Source organism: Bombina bombina, chromosome 3, assembly GCF_027579735.1.
Source record: "Bombina bombina isolate aBomBom1 chromosome 3, aBomBom1.pri, whole genome shotgun sequence".
In the NCBI taxonomy this organism is placed as follows: Eukaryota; Metazoa; Chordata; class Amphibia; order Anura; family Bombinatoridae; genus Bombina; species Bombina bombina.
In genome coordinates, this window is record NC_069501.1 from 362,387,177 (window position 1) to 362,414,283 (window position 27,107).

At 40.9% G+C, this 27,107-nt stretch overlaps 1 protein-coding gene across 1 annotated transcript in view; it reads right to left on the bottom strand.

Moving 5' to 3' along the window:
• CASK (calcium/calmodulin dependent serine protein kinase) overlaps positions 1–27,107 on the bottom strand; it is a gene marked incomplete in the record, with an annotated part of 883,427 nt that overhangs the window by 198,795 nt on the left and 657,525 nt on the right. Inside the window, 1 exon segment of the mRNA XM_053706489.1 lies at positions 7,942–8,138. Coding sequence (XP_053562464.1) covers positions 7,942–8,138 — 197 coding nt within the window.

Below are 27,107 nucleotides of genomic sequence, written 5' to 3' on the forward strand. Positions count from 1 at the left end.
TGGCTAGCCGACCGGTGCATGTGATGCACGCACAAAATCACAGAACGTTGACTTGAGGATTGTGGCGTGCTTTGGAGCAGGTTGCTCAACAATCATGGACTATATGGAGAAAAGTACTCTCAAGAAGGATACACACGGTGGCAATAAGGTTGTATAAACTTTTGCAACAAATAACAGCAGGGAGACCTGTCGTATGAACTTTGCAATAAAAAACAGAGGGAGACCTGTAAAGCAGGAGTGTATTCTGAGTTGATAGTAATCTTGTGCATGATTATCCCTGTCGAGGGTTATCGGCCAAAAACTTGGAACTGTTACTTAAAAAACTGCATACTGTTTAAATGTTGCCTCACACAGCGTTTCCAATCTACCTGTATTCCTGCAAAAATACAACTGCAATGATATAAACAGGATATGCTCGCACCACTGCTGCCTATTTGCTTACTAACCGTTATATACTTTCACTTTGCATGCTCCTTATTCTTTGTTATATGTATATATTCAGGTGGATTGATCACTAGACTACTTAGATCCCATTTCTTTCCTGCCCAGTATATACCTCTAGTTTGGGGTGCTGTGTGCAGCAGGGTGTAGTTTGTCTAGATAATATACAGCCTGTAATATACTGCCATGTTACTAATGTACTTTGCAACTTTGCTCCGCTTAGCTGCTTAAATGTTGATATACTAATCTGCACTGATGCAAGAGTTCTATAACTAACCTCTTAGATCCCATTCCATATCTGCCCAGGCTATACCTCTGTGTACCTTTTGCTTGGGGGTTCTGTGAGCAGTAGGGTGCAGTAGGCCAATTAAGACCTTGCCATTATCAGTCAGATACCTACAGCTGTAATCTATTTGCGCCTGTGCTCATCCCTGACCGGTCAGGTTCACTATGCACTTTGCATATAACTATCATGCTATGTATGTTTTTTAATATATATGTCCTTGTATGCCTATACATTGTATATGTATTTCGGAATTGAACATTTGGTATGACTGCTGGTGTTCTCACAGGGTGAGAAGTCACTGATTCACAATCAAATATTTGCTATTTGAAGTATATATTTTTGAGCATTTTTCTAATTCTATAAGAGAGTGCTGATTTCCCTGTCTTTAAACAGACAAGATTTCGTTCTTGTCTATCTTTTCTTCTTTTTTGCTCCATGTCATTTATAATAAGGGTCTGCACCACATTGGTTTATATAGACATTTAGTAAGTCTGACACTAGAACACTAATTATAGCTCAAACTGCAGTTGCTTCCCCTCTGACTATTTCTCAAAATATATATATATATATATATATATATATATATATATACTGTATATAAAAATATATACATACATATACATATATACATACACTGATTGGCTGACTGACCTTACTTGGCGGGATCAGACTGATATACTTCAGGAAAGTTTTCCTCTGTGGAAAGCACACTGGTCTAAAAAAGGCTGCTTCCGGGTGGTAAATCGCCATAGAACTAGCTGATGAGCTGCTGTTCGTTCCTGGTTGAGCGCTTCTCTCTTCGTATGCAAATTAATATGACCCTGGGGAAGTCTCCCTATGGGTGATGGGGGAAACAAGACGTGGACTCCTTGCTGCACCTCACTGACGAGGCCCATAGGAGGCCGAAACGATCGTCTGGGGTTGTCATGTTCCTTGTTCAGAGGAGAATAGCCTGGTATTTCGGGGCTGGACTGACCTTACTTGGCGGGATTAGACTGATATACTTCAGGAAAGTTTTCCTCTGTGAAAAGCACACTGGTCTAAAAGAGGCTGCTTCGGGGTGGTAAATCGCCATAGAACTAGCTGATGAGCCGTCGGTCGTTCCTGGTTGAGCGCTTCGCTTCTCTCTTCATATGCAAATTAATATATAAAAATATATATGTGTGTGTGTGTGTGTGTCAATGTTTATTTATATGTATTTATATGTGTATATATATTCTCTTCATAAATGGAAAGAGTACACAGCTGCATTCATTACTTTTGGGAATTCAGAACCTAGTAACCAGGAGGAGGCAAAGACACCCCAGCCAAAAGCTTAAATACTCCTCCCACTCCCACCATCCCCCAGTCATTTTACTGAGGAACAAGGAACAGTAGAAGAAATATCAGGACGAAAAAGGTGCCAGAAGAATAAAAATACAGTCACCCCACAGAAAAATATTCCGGTGGGGAGCTGTGGACTCTATCTGAAGAAAAGAAAATGATCAGGTAAGCATAATTTATGTTTTTCTTCATAAATGGAAAGAGTCCACAGCTGCATTCATTACTTTTGGGAAAACAATACCCAAGCTATAGAGGACACTGAATGCCAAGACGGGAGGGTACAAGAGGCGGCCCATTCTGAGGGTACAAGAGGCGGCGCATTCTGAGAGCACCAGGCCTGAAACCACTACCCAACAAAACCCTGAGCCGAGCACATTGAAGGAAAAGGCCCCAAGGACACTGAACCGCAGATAGTCCGAATCCTAGCTAGAGAACGTAAAATCAGACGCAAATGAACCAACAGTCCTCCAGGAGACACTGTCGCCCAGCGGTCAGCCCCCAACCACACACCCCTTACTAGCGAAAGGAACACCAGCCCAAATATCCAAAGGAACAGGGCAATAAAAAAACAAAAGAAATCGAAAAGACACCACAAAATTTCAGAAAGGAAGACTCCTATAACAAGCCCAGCTCATAGACACTCAAATGGGTCCAAACAAATAAGGGGAGGCCACGCCTAGACCAACATAACACAAGGCCTAGGAGCGGGCATCCGAAACAACGATTTCTACTCTCCATGAAAAGTGGAAGCACCGAAACGACTACAGAAACCTATCCTCAAGTTGCCAGCACCTAGAATACTGAATTATTCAAAACAAATACGTGTAGCAGACCCAGACGAGCAAACAGCCGAGTCAGAAAACTTTACGAAAAGTAAGAGGCGGCCAAACAGGGCATTGGATTGTAAAAACTCACTAACAGAGGGCACCCTCTAGGCAATCCCAGCTGCCAGACCGACACATAGGTCCCAAAGGGGAGAAGTATAGAACCTAAACTAGGCCCATTACACCCCCACAGAACAACGATCTTAGGACCTACGCCGAGCCGGGGCAGCCCAAGCATCAGGGGAAAAAACAGGGGAATAGAAGAACCCCGGCACCCGCTCACAAAAGAGCGTAAAAAGCGGCTTCAGCCATTCCACAAAGCTCGGGCACCCCCCCGAGGCTCCAAAAGACAGTCGACAAGGCCAAAGACCCAGAAGAGTCTAGCAACGGCTCATCTCAACGCAGAGTCAGCAAGACACCGGAAGAACAGAACAACCCAGAGAGCATGCCGCTCTCTAAATAGGTTAAACCCTCTGTTCCATCCCTTGAATCCTAGGAAAAATCCTAAACAAGGTCTCCTTATAGGAGAACAAGCCCCCCCTAAGAAAAAGGGGGCCATAAGAGACAGAGTACCTGCCCAAGAGGCACAAGGCCAAAGGTCGCAGATGAACCTGGAAGGAATCCCCTGAAACCTAGCGCACAGAAGGGTGCATAAACTGCAGTGGTTATCCCTATAACCCCTTGCCTGCGGAATCGTGAGGCCATCAGGTTACTTCACCAATCCCTCCAGGGCAACCATTCATTGAGCCTAGTCAAAGCCAATGAAAGTGGTACTCAGGAAATCTGGCTATCGACCAGCTCAACTAGTCAGACCAAAGGTCATAGCCCATACCAGGAACAGGAGAACCCCGAACCTGCCTTGGATCCTAAAAAAGTTAATAGAGCCTTGGCAAGGATATCTGCCGGACATGCGTTATGAAGAGCACATAGTTACAGCTGGATATGAACTCCAGACCTTCAGCCTTCAAGGAAGCATAGTCGCCCCAAAGCCACTGTGGTACACTATGAACGGGATCCACAAGGGAACGCTAAGCAACAGCTTCAGTAACCATAAGAGCCAGGGCAATGACAGGTTCGAGCCTCCCATTGATTAAAACAAACAATATACTGGAAATTGAAACACCCCGCCTGTCCTAGAAACAGACCCACAGGGAGATATTAATGTAACCTCCAGGAGAACGAGACACCTTGCAAGTCCCGACCTAAGAAGGACCACCCCATGCCGAAGTCCAATGCTCCAAATGAGCTAATGCATCTCGAACCAGGACACTAGAGCCCATAGGCGTTCGAATGCCACAAGACGACCCAAGCAAGGGAAAACCACGAGGACAAGGTCACTCGATCAAGTCTAGTCTCCGCCTCACCATACGAGACAGAGGGAAACCTGCAACCAAGGATGCGGAACATCCCCAGATCTGGAAAACTCCCAAGCAGAGCCAAAAAGAACTCTCTCAAAGGGAAATTCAGGTCTCTCAAGGAGACCCAACTCACATGGAGGAGCAGACAAAATCCAAAAGGTCTCAAAAAGAGAGCAATCCCCAGGGCCCCATAAGGAGACTTAACCCATATGGGGAAGTCCAAAGGTCTCACTGACCAGAGAACCCCGGAAGGAGTACGTCCAACAGGACAATTCCTAGAACCTCCAAAAGGCCAACTCACCACCTCCTAGAACCAGACACTAGCAGACACTAATTTTTTTAGTCGCCACATGGTCAGGAATGTGGAAATGGAAGACCAAAACGTAAACACGTCCAGTCACAAGGTGAACCGTACAGTCTAAAAAAAAAAGCAAAAAAAAAAAAAAAGCAAGCATGCCCGACCACAAGGTCGCGTCACTTCCAAAGGCCTTTATGTTCTAAGCCAAGAGCCCAGTTAACACTACACATGAGCGGATTGAATCACATAATCATGATTAAAAAACCCCCTGTTCAATAAATCCCCCTTGGGAGATATTAACCCTCGATTCAAGATACCAAAGGAGCCTCACTGAGGCCCTATATTATACTTATAAAGGTTGAATCTGGTAAATATCACTATTAAAAATATATAATAAAAAAAAAAAAAAAAAACTAAATCAAAAGCGCTAAGGACTGTATATCAATAACAGGACAAAGCCTTACACATTTATTTATACAGTACATATAATCAGCTATAGCAAGCAATACACTAATAATTGTGCAAACAGATAATAGTGCACATCAATTTAAATAACTCCCATCAATCTAGGGCTAGGTGTAAATAACAAGCTTGGCACTATATCATGAAAAGCATAGTTCCAAATCACCAGATTTAATATAAACAATCCAAATGATGACTATTAAATCTGGGTTGCACATAAGCCAGGGGTAGTTGCAAACGTATACTTTCCTGAAAAAGTGAAAAGTAGACGTCTGTAGACGTCCTTTAGGCTAAGGACCTAACCATAAAACAATACCATATGCAGGAGTTCATTGGAGTGAAGCAGCTGGTGTTGTGCACAGACCAACTAATTGCAAACCAATTAATCGATTAATCGATTATGAGATTCGTTGACAACTATTTTCATAATCGATTATGATGATTAGTTGTTGCAGCGCTAGAAACTATCTTACCTGAATCTACGCCGTGGAACAGGAACACAGCCCTTCAAGTGTGATAAATAGTAGCAGCGCCTCCGCCATGGACTTGAGAGAAGAAAGCAAGCAGCAAAGTGAAGTTCGACAACACTGATTGCTTTTGGAGCTGTTAATATGAGTCGGGATGGTTTTGCAGAAAGACTCTCCCTGCAACCCGGACTCTAACTTTCATCTATGCTCTCACTGAGAGACTGATAGGATTACTTAAAGATACCGTCCCATGCCAAAGAGTACTACCCTCCGAAAGAGACAAAACAAACTTCTGACACTTCTCTGCCAACCTCCTAGGACGAAAGGCAAAGAATGACTGGGGGATGAGGGGAGTGGGAGGAGTATTTAAGCTTTTGGCTGGGGTGTCTTTGCCTCCTCCTGGTGGCCAGGTTCTGAATTCCCAAAAGTAATGAATGCAGCTGTTGACTCTTTCCATTTATGAAGAATATATATATACACATATAAATACATATAAACATTGACACACACACATATATATATATATATATATATATATGTCCACATACACACATATAAATCTTTAGAGATGTATATGTACGCATCTCAATGTTATATTTCTTCTAACACCTGATATACATTTTTAAAAAATATTTTTTATTAGATAGTGTGATTATGAGTATAACCATAATATTTTATGTATTTTTGAGGTGTTCTTTTTGAGGTGTTCTTTTTGTGACACTTACAATTTGTGAAACAGTTAACAGAGCTCTAAAGTTGCCGTAATTGTTCTAGCGTAAATCGCGATTACACTCAAGCGATCACATTTACTTTCAACTCCTAATTTGGGTGATAAACCCGACGAGCTCCACTCTTATCTGGCCCAATGTGTTTAGCTCAGAAGGTAAATCTAAGCGTACTAAGCCAACAGGGCTAAATATAAAGCAACAGAAACCTTGAAAAAAAAAAAAAGGTTTTCAAAAGTGCCTACAAGTGCTAAAAACTGCTAGTATAAAGTGTATGGTGTTTAATATACATCTTCAGACTATGTGAATCATGTTCATACTAATAGTTGGCGGGGCTTGTAAGGTGCAGGTACTTAACAATCAGCACCTCCGTCTACTGGGCTTACCTCAGCACAACTTATTTCCAGCAGACAAGTCCATCCTAAAAAAAACAAGCAGGATGCCAAGGATCTGAATTAGTTACAGCATCTACAACCCAGGGAATTGGTAGACAACTCCACATTTCACCTGGGGAGGACTGTGGATCCACAAAGAGCAGCTCACTGTATTTCAGGGGATTGGTGGCCAAGTTCACTTCACTTTCACCTCACTCCTCATCAAGGAGGCAAAAGAAAATGACTGAGGATCATGGTAATGGGAGGGATTTAAATGATGAGTTGGGGTGTTTTTTGGTGGTCAGGAGGGAAATATTCCCACACGTGATGGCTCGTGGACTCAACCATCTGATGAAAGAAATTACATACAAAAGGAAAATCAAGTTAAACGGACAATAAACTGCCAAGTACAACTGCAGTAAGAAGGTAACTACTCAGCATGCTATTGTCTTTCCTCATGTGCCTACAGCTGTCTTCAAAGTCATTCTCTTATTTTAATCCCTTACAAGTATCAGTTAGTGAAGCTCTGCATCTTCACACGGCACTGCCATCTTGAAGTTTATATTTATTTGTTTGGTAACTTTTAAACTGCAAAAAACTGCACAAATGTAACACTCCCACTCTATTATGTGAGCTAAACTGAAGTGAAAGGTACAGCTGTCAAATATCTGGTAACATCACAGATCTGTGAAATTGCACTGCTTCTATCGCAGGATGAAACAATACGTGAGCTACAAGATGGTGGTGCCCAGAACAAAGTGCAGAGCTTTACCAACTGAATTCTGTAATGAGTTAAAATAAGAGAACAGCTTTAAAGACTGACACAGGTACAGGTTGAAAAACAATAGCATGGTGAGTAGAAACCATGTTACTGTAGTTGTACCCAGCTGTTTAATGTCCCTTTATTTTAGGTGATCTGATATCTAAACATATTATATGACATACAATACTATCATGCACTATAAACTGACCATATATTGACAAATATGTTGATTGTATCCTGCCAATCATTATCTAGACAGTGGTATTAAATATACAAAAAATAAAGAATTAGGAAGCTAGATCTTTATAAAATGATTTACAAGAACAGAGAAGAAATGCCTTCTGGTTTTGTAAGTAGACAAAAAAAGATTAAAATAATCAGTTTTATTGAAAATGTTTTAGTTCTATGTCATTTTAAGTTAAACACCGTTCATATGTTTCTCTGTCTACTGTCACAATGAATGTGTAAATTCAGAAATGTAATTGCTTCTTACCTGTGAACTTGTCTTTACAGAAATTTCAACCATATTTATTTGTAATTAAATGATACTTATCCCCACAGATGTGCCATGTATATTTTTTTATCATTCTAGAGAATCAACAATTGTTCAAAAGACCTACCATTCCTGAAGCTCAGGAGAAGGGATGAGACCAGCAGTACCATTTTTGGCATTTTCCAGCTTGCCCTGCCACCAGTTGTGATCATCCTTACTAATGATTTGGATAATGTCCCCAACTCTAAACCTAATGCCAGCTTCTTTGCAGGGAATGAGGTCATCCTTTGCAGGATCATATTCAAACTGTGCTCTCACATATATCTAAAAAACAGTACATTATAAAGCATCCATGAAGAAAATTTTTAAAACTGTAAAGAGCAATAAAGATTTAAATGGTAGAGACCCCATCAGCAATGTTAAAACAAATACAAAGCATGAGGAACAACAGATCATTAGTTAGAATGCGCATATAGGAGGCCACTGCAGGGTTAAAGCATGCCCGAAAAGTAGAAGAGAGAAAATATTTCACGTTACTGCTATATATTGACCAATACTGATAACGATTTTAAAGCATTTTATACTTCTGCTAATTATGTTTTTTTTGTTGTTGTTTTAATTTTCTGGAAACGCTATGTAAACAATTACATTTATTAAAAGTATAAAAACATACTATACATATAAAATGAATATCAGGACTTCAAGTCACTAAGGGCTACAGAGGATATGTGTAACAACCAAAGTTGCATCCAAAGTCTCAAGAGAGAATGGTAATGGATGATCAATTACCATCCTCTCTGGAGACTTTGGATACAACTTTATATGTATAGTATGTTTTTATACTTTTAATAAATGTAATTGTTTACATAGCGGTTCCGGACCTTTGCTATTTTGTAGCCTCCCTGATAGCTGATATCAGGTCTGCTTATCTATCAGGAGCTGATGTTTAGCTCCTGAAAAGTGTGAGTATACATCGAACGAATCAAATCTACATCTGTTATATACAGTATCACACTATATTCTTTTTCTTTATTTGTGGAGACACAATTACAGATTTAAATTTCACCAACACTGAGTGAGCTGAGCCTGACAGCTTTGTGAATCAGGATTGCACAATACTTGAGCTTAAGATAGCGCAAGTCTATGTGAGTAGAAATGTTACACATTAAATATTTATTAACTGTCACAATACTCCACCATAATTTGTTTTTCATAATTTTCCACGTTGACACTCAATATCTTTAATTTGTTGCATCACATTTTTTATTGTTTAACTTTGTTTGTGATTATCAGTTATTTATCATTATTGCTTATATAAATACAGTTTTCAGTAATTGCAGAAAGTGTTCAAAATATTTTTCTTTAACTATTTAGCGCTGCGGAATCTGTTGGCGCTCTACAAATAACCGATAATAATAGAGCTCATTGTAATCACAGTGACCTAGATAATCGACCACAGTATGAGCTAAATATATGGAAGTATTTTAAGTAGCTTTATTAGATATGATGAGTACAATGCAACATCTCAGGAAGAGAGGGTGGTGAGGGTAAAAACAATGGATATAAGGGATGATAATGAAAAACAGAAAGTGGAAAGAGGCCTTACATACCTACAAACAATCAACTATTTTCAGTGGAAAAAAAAAACAAACTAATTTTTGAATTGCTAAATGGAAATTTCAGTTTTCCTAAAAATGCAATTTACACTAAACTATCTAGTAATGTTTGTCTAATTAAATGACGGAATACAATTCTGCTAGATTATGAAAAAAAAACAATTTATGTAAGAACTTACCTGATAAATTAATTTATTTCATAATGGCAAGAGTCCATGAGCTAGTGACGTATGGGATATACATTCCTACCAGGAGGGGGCAAAGTTTCCGAAACCTCAAATGCCTATAAATACACCACCCACCACACATATACTTCAGTTTAACGCCTGGTTTCTCAACAGCCGGGCCGTGGCCCAGTACTGGGCCGTGATAGCCCTGCTGGTGGGCCCCGACCTGTCATGCCCCCACTGCACACAAGGGGCAGACTGAGACTAATCAAGGCCCCAGGAACACTGTCTCACACTGATCGAAATGTATTAAATTTTATGCAAATGAACATGGTAGCCTCCCTGCTCTGCCCCCAACAGGCCCCTCAACCTCCAGAGCCAGGACCCCCAACATTAAGGTCCAGAGAAAGGGTACCCAACCTCCAGGGCCAGACCCCACACTCCATGGCCCTCACAGCGACAGACCCCCACTAAACCCACACTTATTTGCTTAGTTACTGATAGGGCAACTGAAAACTTCAGCTTAAGGAATGCGCCAGGATCCGTGGAGATGCCATTTGTGGTCCCCCCCTACTTGCTGGTCCCTCGGCCCAGGTCCTATTTGCCTGGCTGATCAGCCCACCCCTGCTGCTCACTATATATATATATATATATATATATATATATAACTACCGGGCCCTGGACATGTCTAGCTAAAATTTACCGGGCCTTGAGATCACTTTGGTTGAGAACCACTGGTTTAACGTATAGCCAAGTAGTGAGGTGTAAAAAGGAGTAAAAAAGCATACAAAAAAGAGGAACTGGAAAATAATATTGTGCTTTTAAACAAAAAAATATAACCACAAAAAACAGGGTGGGTCTCATGGACTCTTGCCATTATGAAAGAAATGAATTTATCAGGTAAATTCTTACATAAATTATGTTTTTTTTTATGTAAATGGAAAGGGTCCATGAGCTAGTGACGTATGGGATAAAATAACCAAGATGTGGAAGTCCACAGAAGAGTCACTAGAGAGGGAGGGATAAAATAAAAACAGCTATTTCCGCTGAGAAATTAAATCCACAAAATAATTTCTTATAAACAGAAGAATCAAACTGAGACTGCTGCCTGAAGAAACTTTCTATCAAAGACTGCTTCAGAAGAAGCAAATACATAAAAATGGTAAAATTTAGTAAATGTATGCAAAAGACCACCAAAGTTGCTGCTTTGCAAATCTGATCAACTGATGCTTCATTCTTAAAAGCCCACGAAGTGGCAACTGATCTAGTAGAATGAACTGTAATTCTCCTCCAAATAATTCAAAAAAGGAAAGATATGTGTGTATGCGCTGAACAGCTGTGGGGATGAGAGAAATAAGCAAATTTATAATTATAAGATAGATTTTATGGGTACGTGGTCCACAGCAAATTATATGTAAATGAATGCAAATGCTCCTATAATTGTATAGCATAAAATGTAACTAGGTATCAGAAATCAGCCTAATATCAAATAAAAAATGATTTATTCCATTAAAAAAGCTCACATAAAAGATATATAAATAATAATATGACCGGTCATGTACATGAACACAAAGTTTCTACATAAAAATAGCTGTTACTGTTTTAGGGCAACTCATTTAAAAGTATTTACACCTGAAAAATGGTCTTATTAGACTGTGCAATGTTGTCGATTTAGACAATAAATCCTAGAAATTATTGTCTCATTAATTAAACCAATATAGTGAAATCCACCTCTGTTATGTTAGTTCATATGGGTATTGGTTAATATAAAAGTTCCAAATATCCAAAGCAGGGGTGCATACAATCAATTTCTTTTTTTTTTTTCAATTTTTTTTTTTTATTGAGGTTGTAAATATTATACAGGCAAGTAGCATCTCAGTTTCAAAAAACATAGGATAATCACAGTACAATATACATATTAACCATCAAAATAAACATATAATTAGCCGCCCAATTATGCAAATAACAATTAACCTCAGATTTTCAATTAAGGATTATCCCCCTTAGGTATGGTATAAATGCAGATACAATAATTTCCCTCAATGGAAAAACATAATTTATGCTTACCTGATAAATTCCTTTCTTCTGTTGTGTGATCAGTCCACGGGTCATCATTACTTCTGGGATATAACTCCTCCCCAACAGGAAATGCAAGAGGATTCACCCAGCAGAGCTGCATATAGCTCCTCCCCTCTACGTCACTCCCAGTCATTCGACCAAGGACCAACGAGAAAGGAGAAACCAAGGGTGAAGAGGTGACTGTAGTATAATTTTAGAAAATATTTGCCTGCCACAACAGAAGAAAGGAATTTATCAGGTAAGCATAAATTATGTTTTCTTCTGTTATGTGTGATCAGTCCACGGGTCATCATTACTTCTGGGATACCAATACCAAAGCAAAAGTACACGGATGACGGGAGGGCTAGGCAGGCTCATTATACAGAAGGAACCACTGCCTGAAGAACCTTTCTCCCAAAAATAGCCTCCGAAGAAGCAAAAGTGTCAAATTTGTAAAATTTGGAAAAAGTATGGAGCGAAGACCAAGTTGCAGCCTTGCAAATCTGTTCAACAGAGGCCTCATTCTTAAAGGCCCAAGTGGAAGCCACAGCTCTAGTAGAATGAGCTGTAATTCTTTCAGGAGGCTGCTGTCCAGCAGTCTCATAGGCTAAACGAATTATACTACGAAGCCAGAAGGAGAGAGAAGTAGCCGAAGCCTTTTGACCTCTCCTCTGCCCAGAGTACACGACAAACAGGGAAGACGTTTGTCGAAATTCCTTAGTTGCCTGCAAATAGAACTTGAGGGCACAAACTACATCCAGATTGTGCAGAAGACGTTCCTTCTTTGAAGAAGGATTCGGACACAAGGAAGGAACAACGATCTCTTGATTGATATTCCTGTTAGTGACTACCTTAGGTAAGAACCCAGGTTTTGTACGCAGAACTACCTTATCCGAATGAAAAATCAAATAAGGAGAATCACAATGTAGAGCTGATAACTCAGAGACTCTCCGAGCCGAAGAAATAGCCATTAAAAATAGAACTTTCCAAGATAACAGTTTAATGTCAATGGAATGAAGGGGTTCAAACGGAACTCCTTGTAAAACGTTAAGAACCAGGTTTAAACTCCATGGTGGAGCAACAGTTTTAAACACAGGCTTGATCCTAGCTAAAGCTTGACAAAAAGCCTGGACGTCTGGATTTTCTGACAGACGCTTGTGCAACAAAATGGACAGAGCTGAGATCTGTCCCTTTAAAGAACTAGCCGATAAACCCTTATCTAAACCTTCTTGTAGAAAAGACAATATCCTAGGAATCCTAACCTTACTCCAAGAGTAACCTTTGGATTCGCACCAGTATAAGTATTTACGCCATATTTTATGGTAAATCCTTCTAGTAACAGGCTTCCTAGCCTGTATTAAGGTATCAATAACTGACTCAGAAAAACCACGCTTTGATAAGATCAAGCGTTCAATTTCCAAGCAGTCAGCTTCAGAGAAGTTAGGTTTTGATATTTGAATGGACCCTGAATCAGAAGGTCCTGTCTTAGAGGTAGAGACCAAGGCGGACAGGATGACATGTCCACTAGATCTGCATACCAAGTCCTGCGTGGCAATGCAGGTGCTATTAGAATCACTGATGCTCTCTCCTGTTTGATTCTGGCAATCAATCGAGGAAGCATCGGGAAGGGTGGAAACACATAAGCCATCCTGAAGGTCCATGGTGCTGTCAAGGCATCTATCATAACTGCTTCCGGATCCCTGGATCTGGACCCGTAGCGAGGAAGTTTGGCGTTCTGACGAGACGCCATGAGATCTATTTGTGGTTTGCCCCAACGTCGAAGTATTTGGGCAAAGACCTCCGGATGAAGTTCCCACTCTCCCGGATGAAAAGTCTGACAACTCAAGAAATCCGCCTCCCAGTTCTCCACTTGCTGACAGGTGGCACGAGTGAGACTCTGCCCAGCGAATTATCTTTGATACTTCCATCATTGCTAGGGAGCTTCTTGTCCCTCCCTGATGGTTGATGTAAGCCACAGTCGTGATGTTGTCCGACTGAAACCTGATGAACCCCCGAGTTGATAACTGGGGCCAAGCCAGAAGGGCATTGAGAACTGCTCTCAATTCCAGAATGTTTATTGGAAGGAGGCTCTCCTCCTGATTCCATAATCCCTGAGTCTTCAGAGAATTCCAGACAGCGCCCCAACCTAGTAGGCTGGCGTCTGTTGTTACAATTGTCCAGTCTGGCCTGCTGAATGGCATCCCCCTGGACAGATGTGGCCGAGAAAGCCACCATAGAAGAGAATTTCTGGTCTCTTGATCCAGGTTCAGAGTAGGGGACAAATCTGAGTAATCCCCATTCCACTGACTTAGCATGCACAATTGCAGAGGTCTGAGAGCAAAAGGTACTATGTCCATTGCCGCTACCATTAAGCCGATCACCTCCATGCATTGAGCTACTGACGGGTGTTGAATGGAATGAAGGACACGGCATGCATTTTGAAGCTTTGTTAACCTGTCTTCTGTCAGGTAAATCTTCATTTCTACAGAATCTATCAGAGTCCCCAAGAAAGGAACTCTTGTGAGTGGAAAGAGAGAGCTCTTCTTTTCGTTCACCTTCCATCCATGCGACCTTAGAAATGCCAGTACTAACTCTGTATGAGACTTGGCAGTTTGAAAGCTTGGAGCTTGAATCAGAATGTCGTCCAGGTATGGAGCTACCGAAATTCCTCGCGGTCTTAGAACCGCTAGAAGAGTACCCAGAACCTTTGTGAAGATTCTTGGAGCCGTAGCCAATCCGAATGGAAGAGCTACAAATTGGTAATGCTTGTCTAGAAAGGCAAACCTTAGATACCGGTAATGATCTTTGTGAATCGGTATGTGAAGGTAAGCATCCTTTAAATCCACTGTGGTCATGTACTGACCTCTTTGGATCATGGGTAAAATTGTCCGAATAGTTTCCATTTTGAACGATGGAACTCTTAGGAATTTGTTTAGGATCTTTAAATCCAAGATTGGCCTGAAAGTTCCCTCTTTTTTGGGAACTACAAACAGATTTGAGTAAAACCCTTGTCCTTGTTCCGACCGCGGAACCGGATGGATCACTCCCATTAATAAAAGATCTTGTACGCAGCGTAGAAACGCTTCTTTCTTTATCTGGTTTGTTGACAACCTTGACAGATGAAATCTCCCTCTTGGGGGAGAAGATTTGAAGTCCAGAAGGTATCCCTGAGATATGATCTCTAGCGCCCAGGGATCCTGAACATCTCTTGCCCAAGCCTGGGCGAAGAGAGAAAGTCTGCCCCCCACCAGATCCGGTCCCGGATCGGGGGCCCTTGATTCATGCTGTCTTAGGGGCAGCAGCAGGTTTCCTGGCCTGCTTGCCCTTGTTCCAGGACTGATTAGGTCTCCAGCCTTGTCTGTAGCGAGCAACAGCTCCTTCCTGTTTTGGTGCAGAGGAAGTTGATGCTGCTCCTGCTTTGAAATTACGAAAGGAACGAAAATTAGACTGTCTAGTCTTAGCTTTGGCTTTGTCCTGAGGTAGGGCATGGCCTTTACCTCCTGTAATGTCAGCGATAATCTCCTTCAACCCGGGCCCGAATAAGGTCTGCCCCTTGAAAGGTATATTAAGCAATTTAGATTTAGAAGTAACATCAGCTGACCAGGATTTTAGCCACAGTGCTCTGCGTGCCTGAATGGCGAATCCTGAATTCTTAGCCGTAAGCTTAGTTAAATGTACTACGGCTTCTGAAATGAAAGAATTAGCTAGTTTAAGGACTCTAAGCCTGTCCGTAATATCGTCCAGCGTAGCTGAACTAATGTTCTCTTCCAGAGATTCAATCCAGAATGCTGCAGCAGCCGTGACCGGCGCGATGCATGCAAGGGGTTGCAATATAAAACCTTGTTGAACAAACATTTTCTTAAGGTAACCCTCTAGTTTTTTATCCATTGGATCTGAAAAAGCACAGCTATCCTCAACCGGGATAGTGGTACGCTTAGCTAAGGTAGAAACTGCTCCCTCCACCTTAGGGACCGTTTGCCATAAGTCCCGTGTGGTGGTGTCTATTGGGAACATTTTTCTAAATATTGGAGGGGGTGAGAATGGCACACCGGGTCTATCCCACTCCTTAGTAACAATTTCAGTAAGTCTCTTAGGTATAGGAAAAACATCAGTACTCGCCGGTACCGCAAAATATTTATCCAACCTACACATTTTCTCTGGTATTGCAACTGTGTTACAATCATTCAGAGCCGCTAAAACCTCCCCTAGTAATACCCGGAGGTTCTCCAGTTTAAACTTAAAATTTGAAATATCTGAATCCAATCTGTTTGGATCAGAACCGTCACCCACAGAATGAAGCTCTCCGTCCTCATGCTCTGCAAGCTGTGACGCAGTATCAGACATGGCCCTAGTATTATCAGCGCACTCTGTTCTCACCCCAGAGTGATCACGCTTGCCTCTTAGTTCTGGTAATTTAGCCAAAACTTCAGTCATAACAGTGGCCATATCTTGTAATGTTATCTGTAATGGCCGCCCAGATGTACTGGGCGCAACAATATCACGCACCTCCCGGGCGGGAGATGCAGGTACTGACACGTGAGGTGAGTTAGTCGGCATAACTCTCCCCTCGCTGTTTGGTGAAATTTGTTCAATTTGTACAGATTGGCTTTTATTTAAAGTAGCATCAATACAGTTAGTACATAAATTTCTATTGGGCTCCACCTTGGCATTGGAACAAATGACACAGGTATCTTCCTCTGAATCAGACATGTTTAACACACTCGCAATTAAACTTGCAACTTGGCTACAGTCTTATTTAACAAAAAACGTACTGTGCCTCAAAGAAGCACTAAACGATTAAATGACAGTTGAAATAACGAACTGAAAAACAGTTATAGCATCAATCCTTAACACAATTTAGCAAAGGTCTGTTCCCATTAGCAAAGCAAAATCATTAAATCTGAAAGCATAAAAAAATTACTGAGTAACGTTTTTTTATCACAGTCATATATAAGTCTCACAGCTCTGCTGAGAGAATCTACCTCCCTCAAAAGAAGTTTTGAAGACCCCTGAGTTCTGTAGAGATGAACCGGATCATGCAGGAAATACAATGAGTAACTGACTGGAAATTTTTGATGCGTAGCAAAGAGCGCCAAAAAAACGGCCCCTCCCCCTCACACACAGCAGTGAGAGAGAAACGAAACTGTCACAATTAGAATAAGCAACTGCCAAGTGGAAAAATAGTGCCCAAACATATATTCACTCAGTACCTCAGTAAATGCAAACGAATCTACATTCCAGCAAAAACGTTTAACATAATTAATACCTATTAAAGGTTTAATGTACTTTTCACAGAGTAATTCCAGTGAGTAAAGTATACATACATGACATATTATCGGTATGGCAGGATTTTCTCATCAATTCCATTGTCAGAAAATAAAAACTGCTACATACCTCTATGCAGATTCATCTGCCCGCTGTCCCCTGATCTGAAGCTTTACCTCTCCTCAGACGGCCGAGAACAGCAATATGATCTTAACGACTCCGGCTAAAATCATAGTAAAACTCTGGTAGATTCTTCTTCAAACTCTGCCAGAGAGGCAATAACACACTCCGGTGCCATTGTAAAATAACAAACTTTTGATTGAAGTCATAAAAACTAAGAATAATCACCATAGTCCTCTTACACATCCTATCTAGTCGTTGGGTGCAAGAGAATGACTGGGAGTGACGTAGAGGGGAGGAGCTATATGCAGCTCTGCTGGGTGAATCCTCTTGCATTTCCTGTTGGGGAGGAGTTATATCCCAGAAGTAATGATGACCCGTGGACTGATCACACATAACAGAAGAAATAGAGGCCTCTCTTGGACCCCCTGAAAAATGATTTAAATCAGAGTAGGGAAATTTAGGGGATAAAATAAAATAATAAAATGGGCCACTTTTGGACCCTAAATGGAAACAAATGGCTTGTATAGAAGCATACAAACTATAGGTTTAATTTATTTTGGGAGCTTTGAAGTGAACACAACATAACTTACTAACCAGTTATAATGGTATTTAAATCTTCCACTAGTTACAATATAGTTTGCAAAATACACTTCTAAAATAGTTGGAAGAGGGAACAGTCAAAAGGTATTTTTTCTCCCTTTATATCCTGTTACTTAATGTGTTTTTCTCATTAAACTGGAAACAACTTTTGTACCTCCCAAAACTAGCCAGGTCTAGGAGGGGCAAAAATATGAATTGAAGATGTCACTCTTGGACTTATATATTTAATATGGATTAGCAACTGATAATCCAACTTATTTATATATAATTAGTAGAATAGAGTAACATGTAAGCAAAGGAACTGTGGGAATTAGAAGCACAACAACTAGACCAATAGTAACTAATGTCTGACATAACATTAATAAACACAAAAAAAACAAAAGTACTTGTATAAACAAAATATATAACCCCTTTTTGAACATCTAGGTATGGAATTTCGCTAGTGAAGGAGGACTTAAATACTCAATTAATCTTTGTTGGAGACAGGGTAAAGCAGTTGCTTGCAAGTTCATTATAGTCAGGGATAGCAAAATGAGAGACAAGAATCTATCTACTATACAGTAATGTGGCAAGGTCTTCTATTACTTATCAGACAACCTGTCTTCACAGTTCTGGGCAGGCCTTTAATTAATAAAACCCCTAAACTTGTTGGGAAGGGCTAAAAAATAAAAAAAAATCTATGCTTACAATATAAATAGGTGTAACACCTGATGGGGTTATAGGCAGGCATAAAAAAAAACAACTTAATGGGAAACAAAACATAGGTTGGTGCTATATGGAAACCTGGGCTCCTGTAAAATGTAATAGAATATGGTAATCTACTGATGGGATATGGGAGATGTTAGGAGTATGTTAAAAGTGGGAGTAGGAAGATTATGGGTAATAATAAAATGCTATGGGTTGTACAATAGAACTATACCTTTAGTGATGCACGAGGGAGCCCCATCAGTGGTGAGGGTATGGAGACCTGCTGCACTTTAGCATTAGGCAGCGCGCAAATACATATTACTTAAATAAAGGCACCAATATTGTTCAGATCTATTCTAAATATGTAGACCTTAAGTGCTGTGTGGAGGAAGTAGTCACAGAGCCCATTCACGCAAACATTTGAAGGTATGACAGGGACTAACTTAGGAGGACAGTGTTCACACATTAACATCCCACAATATTATACATATTAACGTCCATCAATATTAAACTGCAGGTTTGGAGGCACAAATAAGATCCAATGACCGGAGGAGATTAACTGCACTGCTATCATGAAGATCTGCATATACGGTCATCTAGTAGTGTAAGCAGTCTGATAATGAGGGTGCAATCGATATCTAGTCTGATAGCCACAGAGAGTTCTTGTATTATCCCTTAAGATCCAGCCTTGCAAGATAGGCATTAGTCCCTGTAGACTGGTTGTGTTTAGCCCACTCCTGAACGTTCCAGCATGTGGAGCCGCAGATAAAAGGTAAGGGAACTGCATTTCGATGTGCACCTTTTGTGATCCGTATAGCCGGTGGCAGTTGGGTGTCGTCTGTCAGCTTGCAAGCTGCTCTCCTCCTCTAGGCTCTGCAGATAGTCAGCGGGCGGCTTCGGCAGCAGAGATACCATCTCAGGAGTACACGGGTGAGTGAGGGCACCATCCTCTTGCAGGAGGGCTAATGTAGGTGCGTAACGATCGTCGTATCCTATTGAGCCCCAAGTTTCTGGGTTAGCATTGTGTAATAGGGAGTATGGTGATGATCCATATCGGACTCCTCCAAGTGCAGTCTGTGTGACCTCTCCCCCATGTTTCATCGCAGTGCTGCAGGAGTTGCGGTCCGGGATTCTCCATAGTAGCGGTAAGAGTGCCGTAGCTTGGGCCTGGTCACGCGGGGGTCGCTGCTGTATTGTCGCAGCGTCAGGAACATATGGTATAGTTTCTGTGGCAGCAATGTACACTCTCTGCCGTTCCTTCCCCTCGTGTTGGCCAGAAGTAGTTATGATCTCTGCGCCGCTGCCATCGACCTTAGCATCACTCTCTCCTTTCATGTAAGCCTCCTTACGATAGCTAGGTAGGTTTACTGCTTGCGAGTGCTCCCCTGATTTCACGTGGCAGCCCAAGTCAGTTCGGAATGCCCTCTCTATGCGGTCACATAGTTGGATCCTGTAGGTCTCTAAGAGTGAACTCAGAGTAGCAATAAACTGTGCATTCTCCATTGTTTGCATGATGCTTCGTTAGTAGAGAAGTTTTTCAGTGATATTACACTGCATACCCGGCGTACAAGATACCGGGGGGGTGTTGAGAGCCTCTCACTGTGGAGCCTGCCTTAGGCCTCAACGTTCCGGATCAGTTATTCAGAGTGAAATTCCCAAGATTGTGGTATCATTCAATTCAGCTTGATGTGTATTCCTAAGATATCAGGGTGAGGTAGATGGATGAACCTCTTAAACACAGATAAAAGGCATATTATCAGCGTTTCACTCAGAGCAACTAATATTGCAACCACTTAAGGTGCTGCCCAGAGACACGCCCCCTACAATCAATTTCTTGTTGTTGTTCGTCTTATATTAGGTAGTCTTTTTTAAAATGAAAAAAAACCCCAGCTAATTTTATGTAGAAACTTTGTGTGTTCATGTACATGACCGGTCATATTATTATTTATATATCTTTTATGCGAGCTTTTTTAATGGAATAAATAATTTTTTATTTGATACTAGGCTGATTTCTGATACCTAGTTACATTTTATGCTATACAATTATAGGAGCATTTGCATTCATTTACATATAATTTGCTGTGGACCACGTACCCATAAAAACTATCTTATAATTATAAATTTGCTTATTTCTCTCATCCCCACAGCTGTTCAGCGCATATACACATATCTTTCTTTTTTTGAACTATTCCCTATATTTTCTGCCTTATGGGAGCAGATTAGTGTGTATTGCAGGGGGTAGATTTGCGCACCTTATACACATTTTCTCTCCTCCAAATAAGCCTTGTGAATCAAAAGCTTTAACCAAGATGCCAAAGAAATGGCAGAGGCTTTCTGATCTTTCCTAGAATCAGAAAAGACAACAAATTGACTAGAAGTCTTCCTGAAATCCTTAGTAGCCTCCACATAGTATTTCAAAGCTCTTACCACATCCAAAGAATGTAACTATTTCTCAAGAGAATTCTTAGGATTCAGACACAAAGAAGGAACAACAATTTCCCTACTAATGTTGTTGGAATTCCCAACCTTAGGAAGAAATTGAAACAAAGTCTGCAAAACAGCTTTATCCTGATGGAAAATCAGAAAAGGAGACTCACAAGAGAGCAGATAATTCAGAAACTCTTCTAGCAGAAGAGATAGCCAAAAGGAACAACACTTTCCAAGAAAGTAGTTTAATATCCAAAGAATGCATAGGATCAAAAGGAGGAGCCTACAAAGTCTTCAAAATCAAATTAAGACTCCATGGAGGAGAAAAAAACTTAATAACAGGCTTGATACAGACCAAAGCCTGAACAAAACAGTGAATATCAGGAAGTTTAGCAATGTTTCTATGAAATAAAACAGAAAGAGTAGAGATTTATCCCTTCAAAGTACTTGCAGACAAACCTTTATCAAAACCGTTCTGAAGAAACTGTAAAATTATAAAAATTCTAAAAGAATGCCAAGAGAATTTATGAGAAAAACACCATCAAATATAGGTTTTCCACACCAGATAATAAATATTCCTTGAAACAGACTTACAAGCCTGTAGCATAATATTAATCACTGAGTCAGAGAAACCTCTATGACTAAGTACTAGGCATTCAATTTCCATACCTTCAAAATTAGTGATTTGAGATCCTGATGAAAAATTGGCCCTTGTGACAGAAGGTCTGGCCTTACAGGAAGTGAACAAGGTTGGCAACTGGACACCCGGACAGAAGATCCGCATACCAACACCTGTGAGGCCATGCTGGTGCTATCAGAAACACATGTGATTGTTCCATTGTGATCCTGGAGATCACCCTTGGAAGAAGAACTAGAGGCGGAAAAATATAAGCAAGTTGGTAAGACCAAGGAACTGCTAACACATCCACCATCTCCGCCTGAGGATCCCTGGACCGGGAAAGGAATCTGGGAAGTATAATGTTTAGTTGGGAAGCCATCAGATCTGTTTCAGGAAGACACCACATCTTTACAATCTGAAAAAACACATCTGGATGGAGAGACCACTACCCCGGATGCAAAGTCTGACGGCTGAGATAATCCGCTTCCCAATTGTCTACACCTGGGATATGAATCGCAGAAATTAGACAAGAGATGGATCTTGCCCAAGAAAGTATCCGTGATACTTCTTTCATTGCTAAAGGACTGCGAGTCCCTCCCTGATGATTGACATATGCCACAGTTGTGATATTGTCTGTCTAAAAGCGAATTAAACGTTTTCTCTTTAATAGAGGCCAAGCCTGAAGAGCCCTGAAAATTGCACGGAGTTCTAAGATATTGATTGGAAACCTCGCCTCTAGAAGGTTCCAAACCCCTTGTGCTGTCAAAGACCCCCAGACAGCTCCCCAACCTGAAAGACTTGCATCTGTTGAGACTACAGTCCAGGAAGGACAAACAAAAGAGACCCCTTGAATAATACGATGATGGTCCAACTATCAAGTCAGAGAAAGTAGAATGCTGGGATATCAGAGTATAATCCCTGCATCATTGATTCAGCATGCAAAGCTGCAGAGGTCTCATATGAAAACGAGCAAAGGGAATTGCGTCTGATGCTGCAGTCATGAGACCTAAAACTTCCATGCACCTAGCCACTGAAGAGAATGATCGAGACTGAAGGTTTGGACAGGCAGAAACCAATTTAATTTGTCTCTTGTCTCTTAAAGACAGAGTCATGGACACTGAATCTATCTGGAAACCTAAAAAGGTGATCCTTGTCTGAGGAATCAAGAAACTCTTTGGTAAATTGATCCTCCAACCTTGTCTTTGAAGAAACAACACTAGTAGATTTGTGTGAGATTCTGCTAAATGAAAAGATTGAGCCAGTACCAAGATATCGTCCAACTAAGGAAACAACACAATACCCTGCTCTCCGATTACAGATAGAAGGGCACAGAGAACCTTCGAAAAGATTCTTGAAGCTGTCGCTAGGCCAAATTCGAAGAGCGACAAATTGGTAATGCTTGTCTAGAAAAGAGAATCTCAGAAACCGATAGTGATCTGGATGAATCGGAATGTGAATAAGCGTCCTGTAAGTCTATTGTGGACAGGTAATGACCTTGCTGAACAAAAGGCAGAATAGTCCTTATATTTACCATCTTGAAAGTTGGAACCCTTACAAATTAAAAAACTTCAGATCCAGAACTAGTCTGAATGAATTTTCTTTCTTTGGGACAATGAATAGATTTGAATAAAAACCAAGACCCTGTTCCTGAAGTGGAACTGGTATAATCACCTCTGAAAGCTCCAGATCTGAAACACACTTCAGAAAAGCCTGAGCTTTCACACCATTTGTTGGAACGTGAGAGAGAAAGAATCTTCTCACAGAAGGTCTTACTCTGAAACCTATTTGATACCCTTGAGAAACAATGCTCTGAATCCACTGATTCTGAATAGAAACTGCCCAAATGTTTTGAAATAATTTCAATCTGTCCCCCACCAGTTGAACTGGATTGAGGGCCGCACCTCATGCAGTCTTGGGGGCTGGCTTTGGTTTCATATAAGGCTTGGATTTATTCCAACTTAAAGATGGCTTCCAATTGGAGCCAGAGTCCTTAGGGGAAGGAGTGGTTTTCTTTTCTCTATTCTGACGAAAGGAACAAAACCGATTAGAAGCTTTAGATTTATCCTTAGACTTTTTATCTTGGGGCAAAAAAACTCCCTCCCCCCAGTGATACTGGAAATAGTAGAGCCCAACTGAGAACCAAATGAATTATTACCCTGGAAAGATAGACATCTAGATTTAGATACCATGTCAGCATTCCATGATTTAAGCCATAAAGCTCTTATAGCCATATATTTAACATTAATCTTGATGATATAAAAAATAGCATCGCAGATAAAATGATTAGCATGTTTAAGAAAACGAAAAATGCTAGACAAATCAGGATCTGTTTCCCGATGTGCTAAGCTATCCAACCAAAAAGTTGATGCAGCCGCAACATCAGCCATAGAAATGGCAGGCCTGAGAATATAGCCAGAATGTAAATAAGCTCTCCTCAGATAAGATTCAATCTTCCTATCTAAAGGATCCTTAAAAGAAGTATTATCTTCCATAGGAACAGTAGTACATTTGGCAAGAGTAGAAATAGCCTCATCAACCTTAGGGACTTTTTCCTAAAACTCCAAATTAGCCACTGGTAAAGGATATAACTTCTTAAACCTAGAAGAAGGATTAAAAGAAGCACCAGGCTTAGACCATTCTTTAGCAACCACATCTGGAACATGAAAAACCTCAGGAGTAATCACAGAAGGTTTAAAAACAGAATTTAAACGTTTAATGGTTTTGTTATCAAGAGGATCAGACTCCTCAATACCCAAAGTAACCAATACTTCTTTCAACAAAGACCGAATATATTCAATCTTAAAAAGATAGAAGATTTACCAATCTCAATTTCTGAAGTAGGATCTTCTGAAGCAGAGAGATCCTCTTCAGGGGAGGATATTTCAGCATGTTGTCGGTCATCACAAATTTCATCAGTTTTATGAGACATTTTAAAAGACCTTTTACGTTTATTAGAAGGTGGAATAGCAGACATAGCCTTCTGTATTGCATCAGCAATATAATTTTTTCATATCAACAGGGATATCATGTACATTAGATGTTGAGGGAACAACAGGTGCTGTACTATTACTAATAGAAACATTATCGGCATGCAAAAGCTTAAGACAACTGTTACATAATATAGCCAGAGATATAATCTCAGCTTGCTTACAACAGATACACTTAGCTTTGGTAGAACTGTGTTCAGGCAGCATGGTTCCTACAGTAGCTTCTGAGACAGAATCAGACTGAGGCATCTTGCAAAATGTAAAAGAAAAAATAACATTTAAACAAAATATACAATTTCCTCATATAGCAATTTCTGAAATGGGAAAAAATGCATATGCTAAATAAGTAGAAAAGCAAACAGCATAGCCTTCTAGAATATAAAGAGAGCAGGGAGCATAAAGGAAGTGGGGTAATATAACCAAAACAATATTTGGCGCCAAGTATGACACACAATGCAAAGTGAAACAATTTTGCCGTCAAACAACATCCGGAAATGACAAAACTTGCACCATTAACAAGCGCGACGCAGGAAATGACGAAACTTGCGACACTATAGACGCAAATTTGCGGGCAAAAAAATTTTGACCCAAAAATGACGCAATAAATAACAGCATTTTGCGCCCTCACGAGCCTAGATTTGCCCGCCAATTTTAAGTCAAATTGAAAAAAGAAAATGTATGCTTACCTGATAAATTTATTTCTTTTTGACACGATAAGTCCATGGATCATCTTAATTACTAATGGGATATTCACCTCCTGGTCAGTAGGAGGAGGCAAAGAGCACCACAGCAGAGCTGTTAAATAGCTCCTCCCTTCCCTCCCACTCCAGTCATTCGACCGAAGTTAGGAAGAGAAAGGAAAAGCCAAGGTGCAGAGGTGTCTAAAGTTTAAAACCTATCCACAACCTGTCTATAAAAACAGGGTGGGCCGTGGAATCATCGTGTTAAAGGTAAGCATACATTTTCTTTTCTTTTTTAAGACACAATGAGTCCACGAATCATCTTAATTACTAATGGGATCCAATACCCAGGCTAGAGTACACAGATGATACGGGAGGGACAAGACAGGGAACCTAAACGGAAGGCAACACTGCTTGAAAAACCTTTCTCCCAAAAAGAGCCTCAGCAGAAGCAAAAGTGTCAAATTTGGAAAATCTTGAAAAAGTGTGAAGAAAGGACCAAGTTGCAGCCTTGCAAATCTGTTCCACAGAAGCTTCATCTTTGAATGCCCATGAAGAAGCAACAGCCCTCGTGGAATGAGCTGTAACCCACTCAGGAGGCTGCTGTCCAGCAGTCTCATATGCAAAACGTATGATGCTCTTCAACCAAAAAGAAAGAGAAGTAGCCGTAGCTTTCTGTCCCTTGCGTTTTCCAGAGAAAACGACAAACAAAGAAGAAGACTGACGAAAGTCCTTAGTCGCCTGCCAATAAAACTTGAAAGCACGGACCATGTCCAAATTATGCAAAAGTCTTCCCTTCTTAGGAGGAGGATTAGGACACAAGGAAGGCACAACAATCTCCTGATTAATGTTCCTATCAGAAACAACCTTTGGAAGAAATCCTAAGATGGTACGCAAAACTACCTTATCTGCATGGAAAATAAGATAAGGAGACTCATACTGCAATGCCGAGAGTTCTGACACTCTCTGAGCAGAAGAAATAGCTACAAGAAATAAAACCTTCTAAGATAACAACTTAATATCTAAGGAATGGAAAAGCTCCAACGGAGCCCCTTGAAGAACATTGAGAACTAAATTAAGACTCCATGGAGAAGTAACTGGTTCAAACACAGGCCTGATCCTGATCAAGGCCTGACAAAAAGACTGAACCTCTGGGACATCCGCCAGACGGTGTAACAAGATAGATAAAGCTGAGATTAGACCCTTTAGGGAACTCGTCGATAAACCCTTCTCCAAATCATCCTGGAGAAAAAAACAAAAACCTAGGAATCCTATCTCTACTCCATGAGTAGCCCTTGGATTCACACCAATAAAGATATTAACGACAAATCTCATGGGAAATCCTTCTAGTTACAGGTTTACGACCTGAATCATGGTCTCTACGACCGAATTAGAAAATCCCCGTTTGGATAAAATTAAGCATTCAATCTCCAAGCAGTCAGCTTCAGAGAAACTAGATTTGGGTGAAGGAAGGGCCCCTGAATCAGAAGGTCTTTCCTCAACAAAAGTCTCAAAGGTGGTAGAGATGTCATCTCCACCAGGTCTGCCTACCAAATCCTGCGACGCCAAGCCGTTGCTATGAGGATTACCGAAGCCCTTTCCTGTTTGACTCGAGCAAGTACTCGAGGAAGAAGAACGAACGGAGGAAACAGGTACGCTAGATTGAAAGTCCAAGGGGCCGCCAGAGCATCTGTCAGTTCCGCCTGGGGGTCTCTGGATCTCAAACCGTATCTCGAAAACGTGGCATTCTGCCGCGATGCCATGAGATCTAATTCTGGCTGACCCCACTTGAGAAACAGGCTGGAGAACACTTCCGGATGGAGCTCAGAAAATCCGCCACCCAGTTGTTCACCCCTGGGATATGGATCGCCTACATACAGCAAGAATGGGCCTCCGCCCACTGAATTATTTTTGATACCTCTGTCATCGCTAAGGAAATCCTTTTTCCTCCCTGATAATGATGTAGGCCACTGACGTTATGATGTCTGACTGGAACCTGATGAACTGAACCGAGGCTAACTGGGGCCAGGCCAGAAAAGCATTGTAGATCACTCTCAGTTCCAG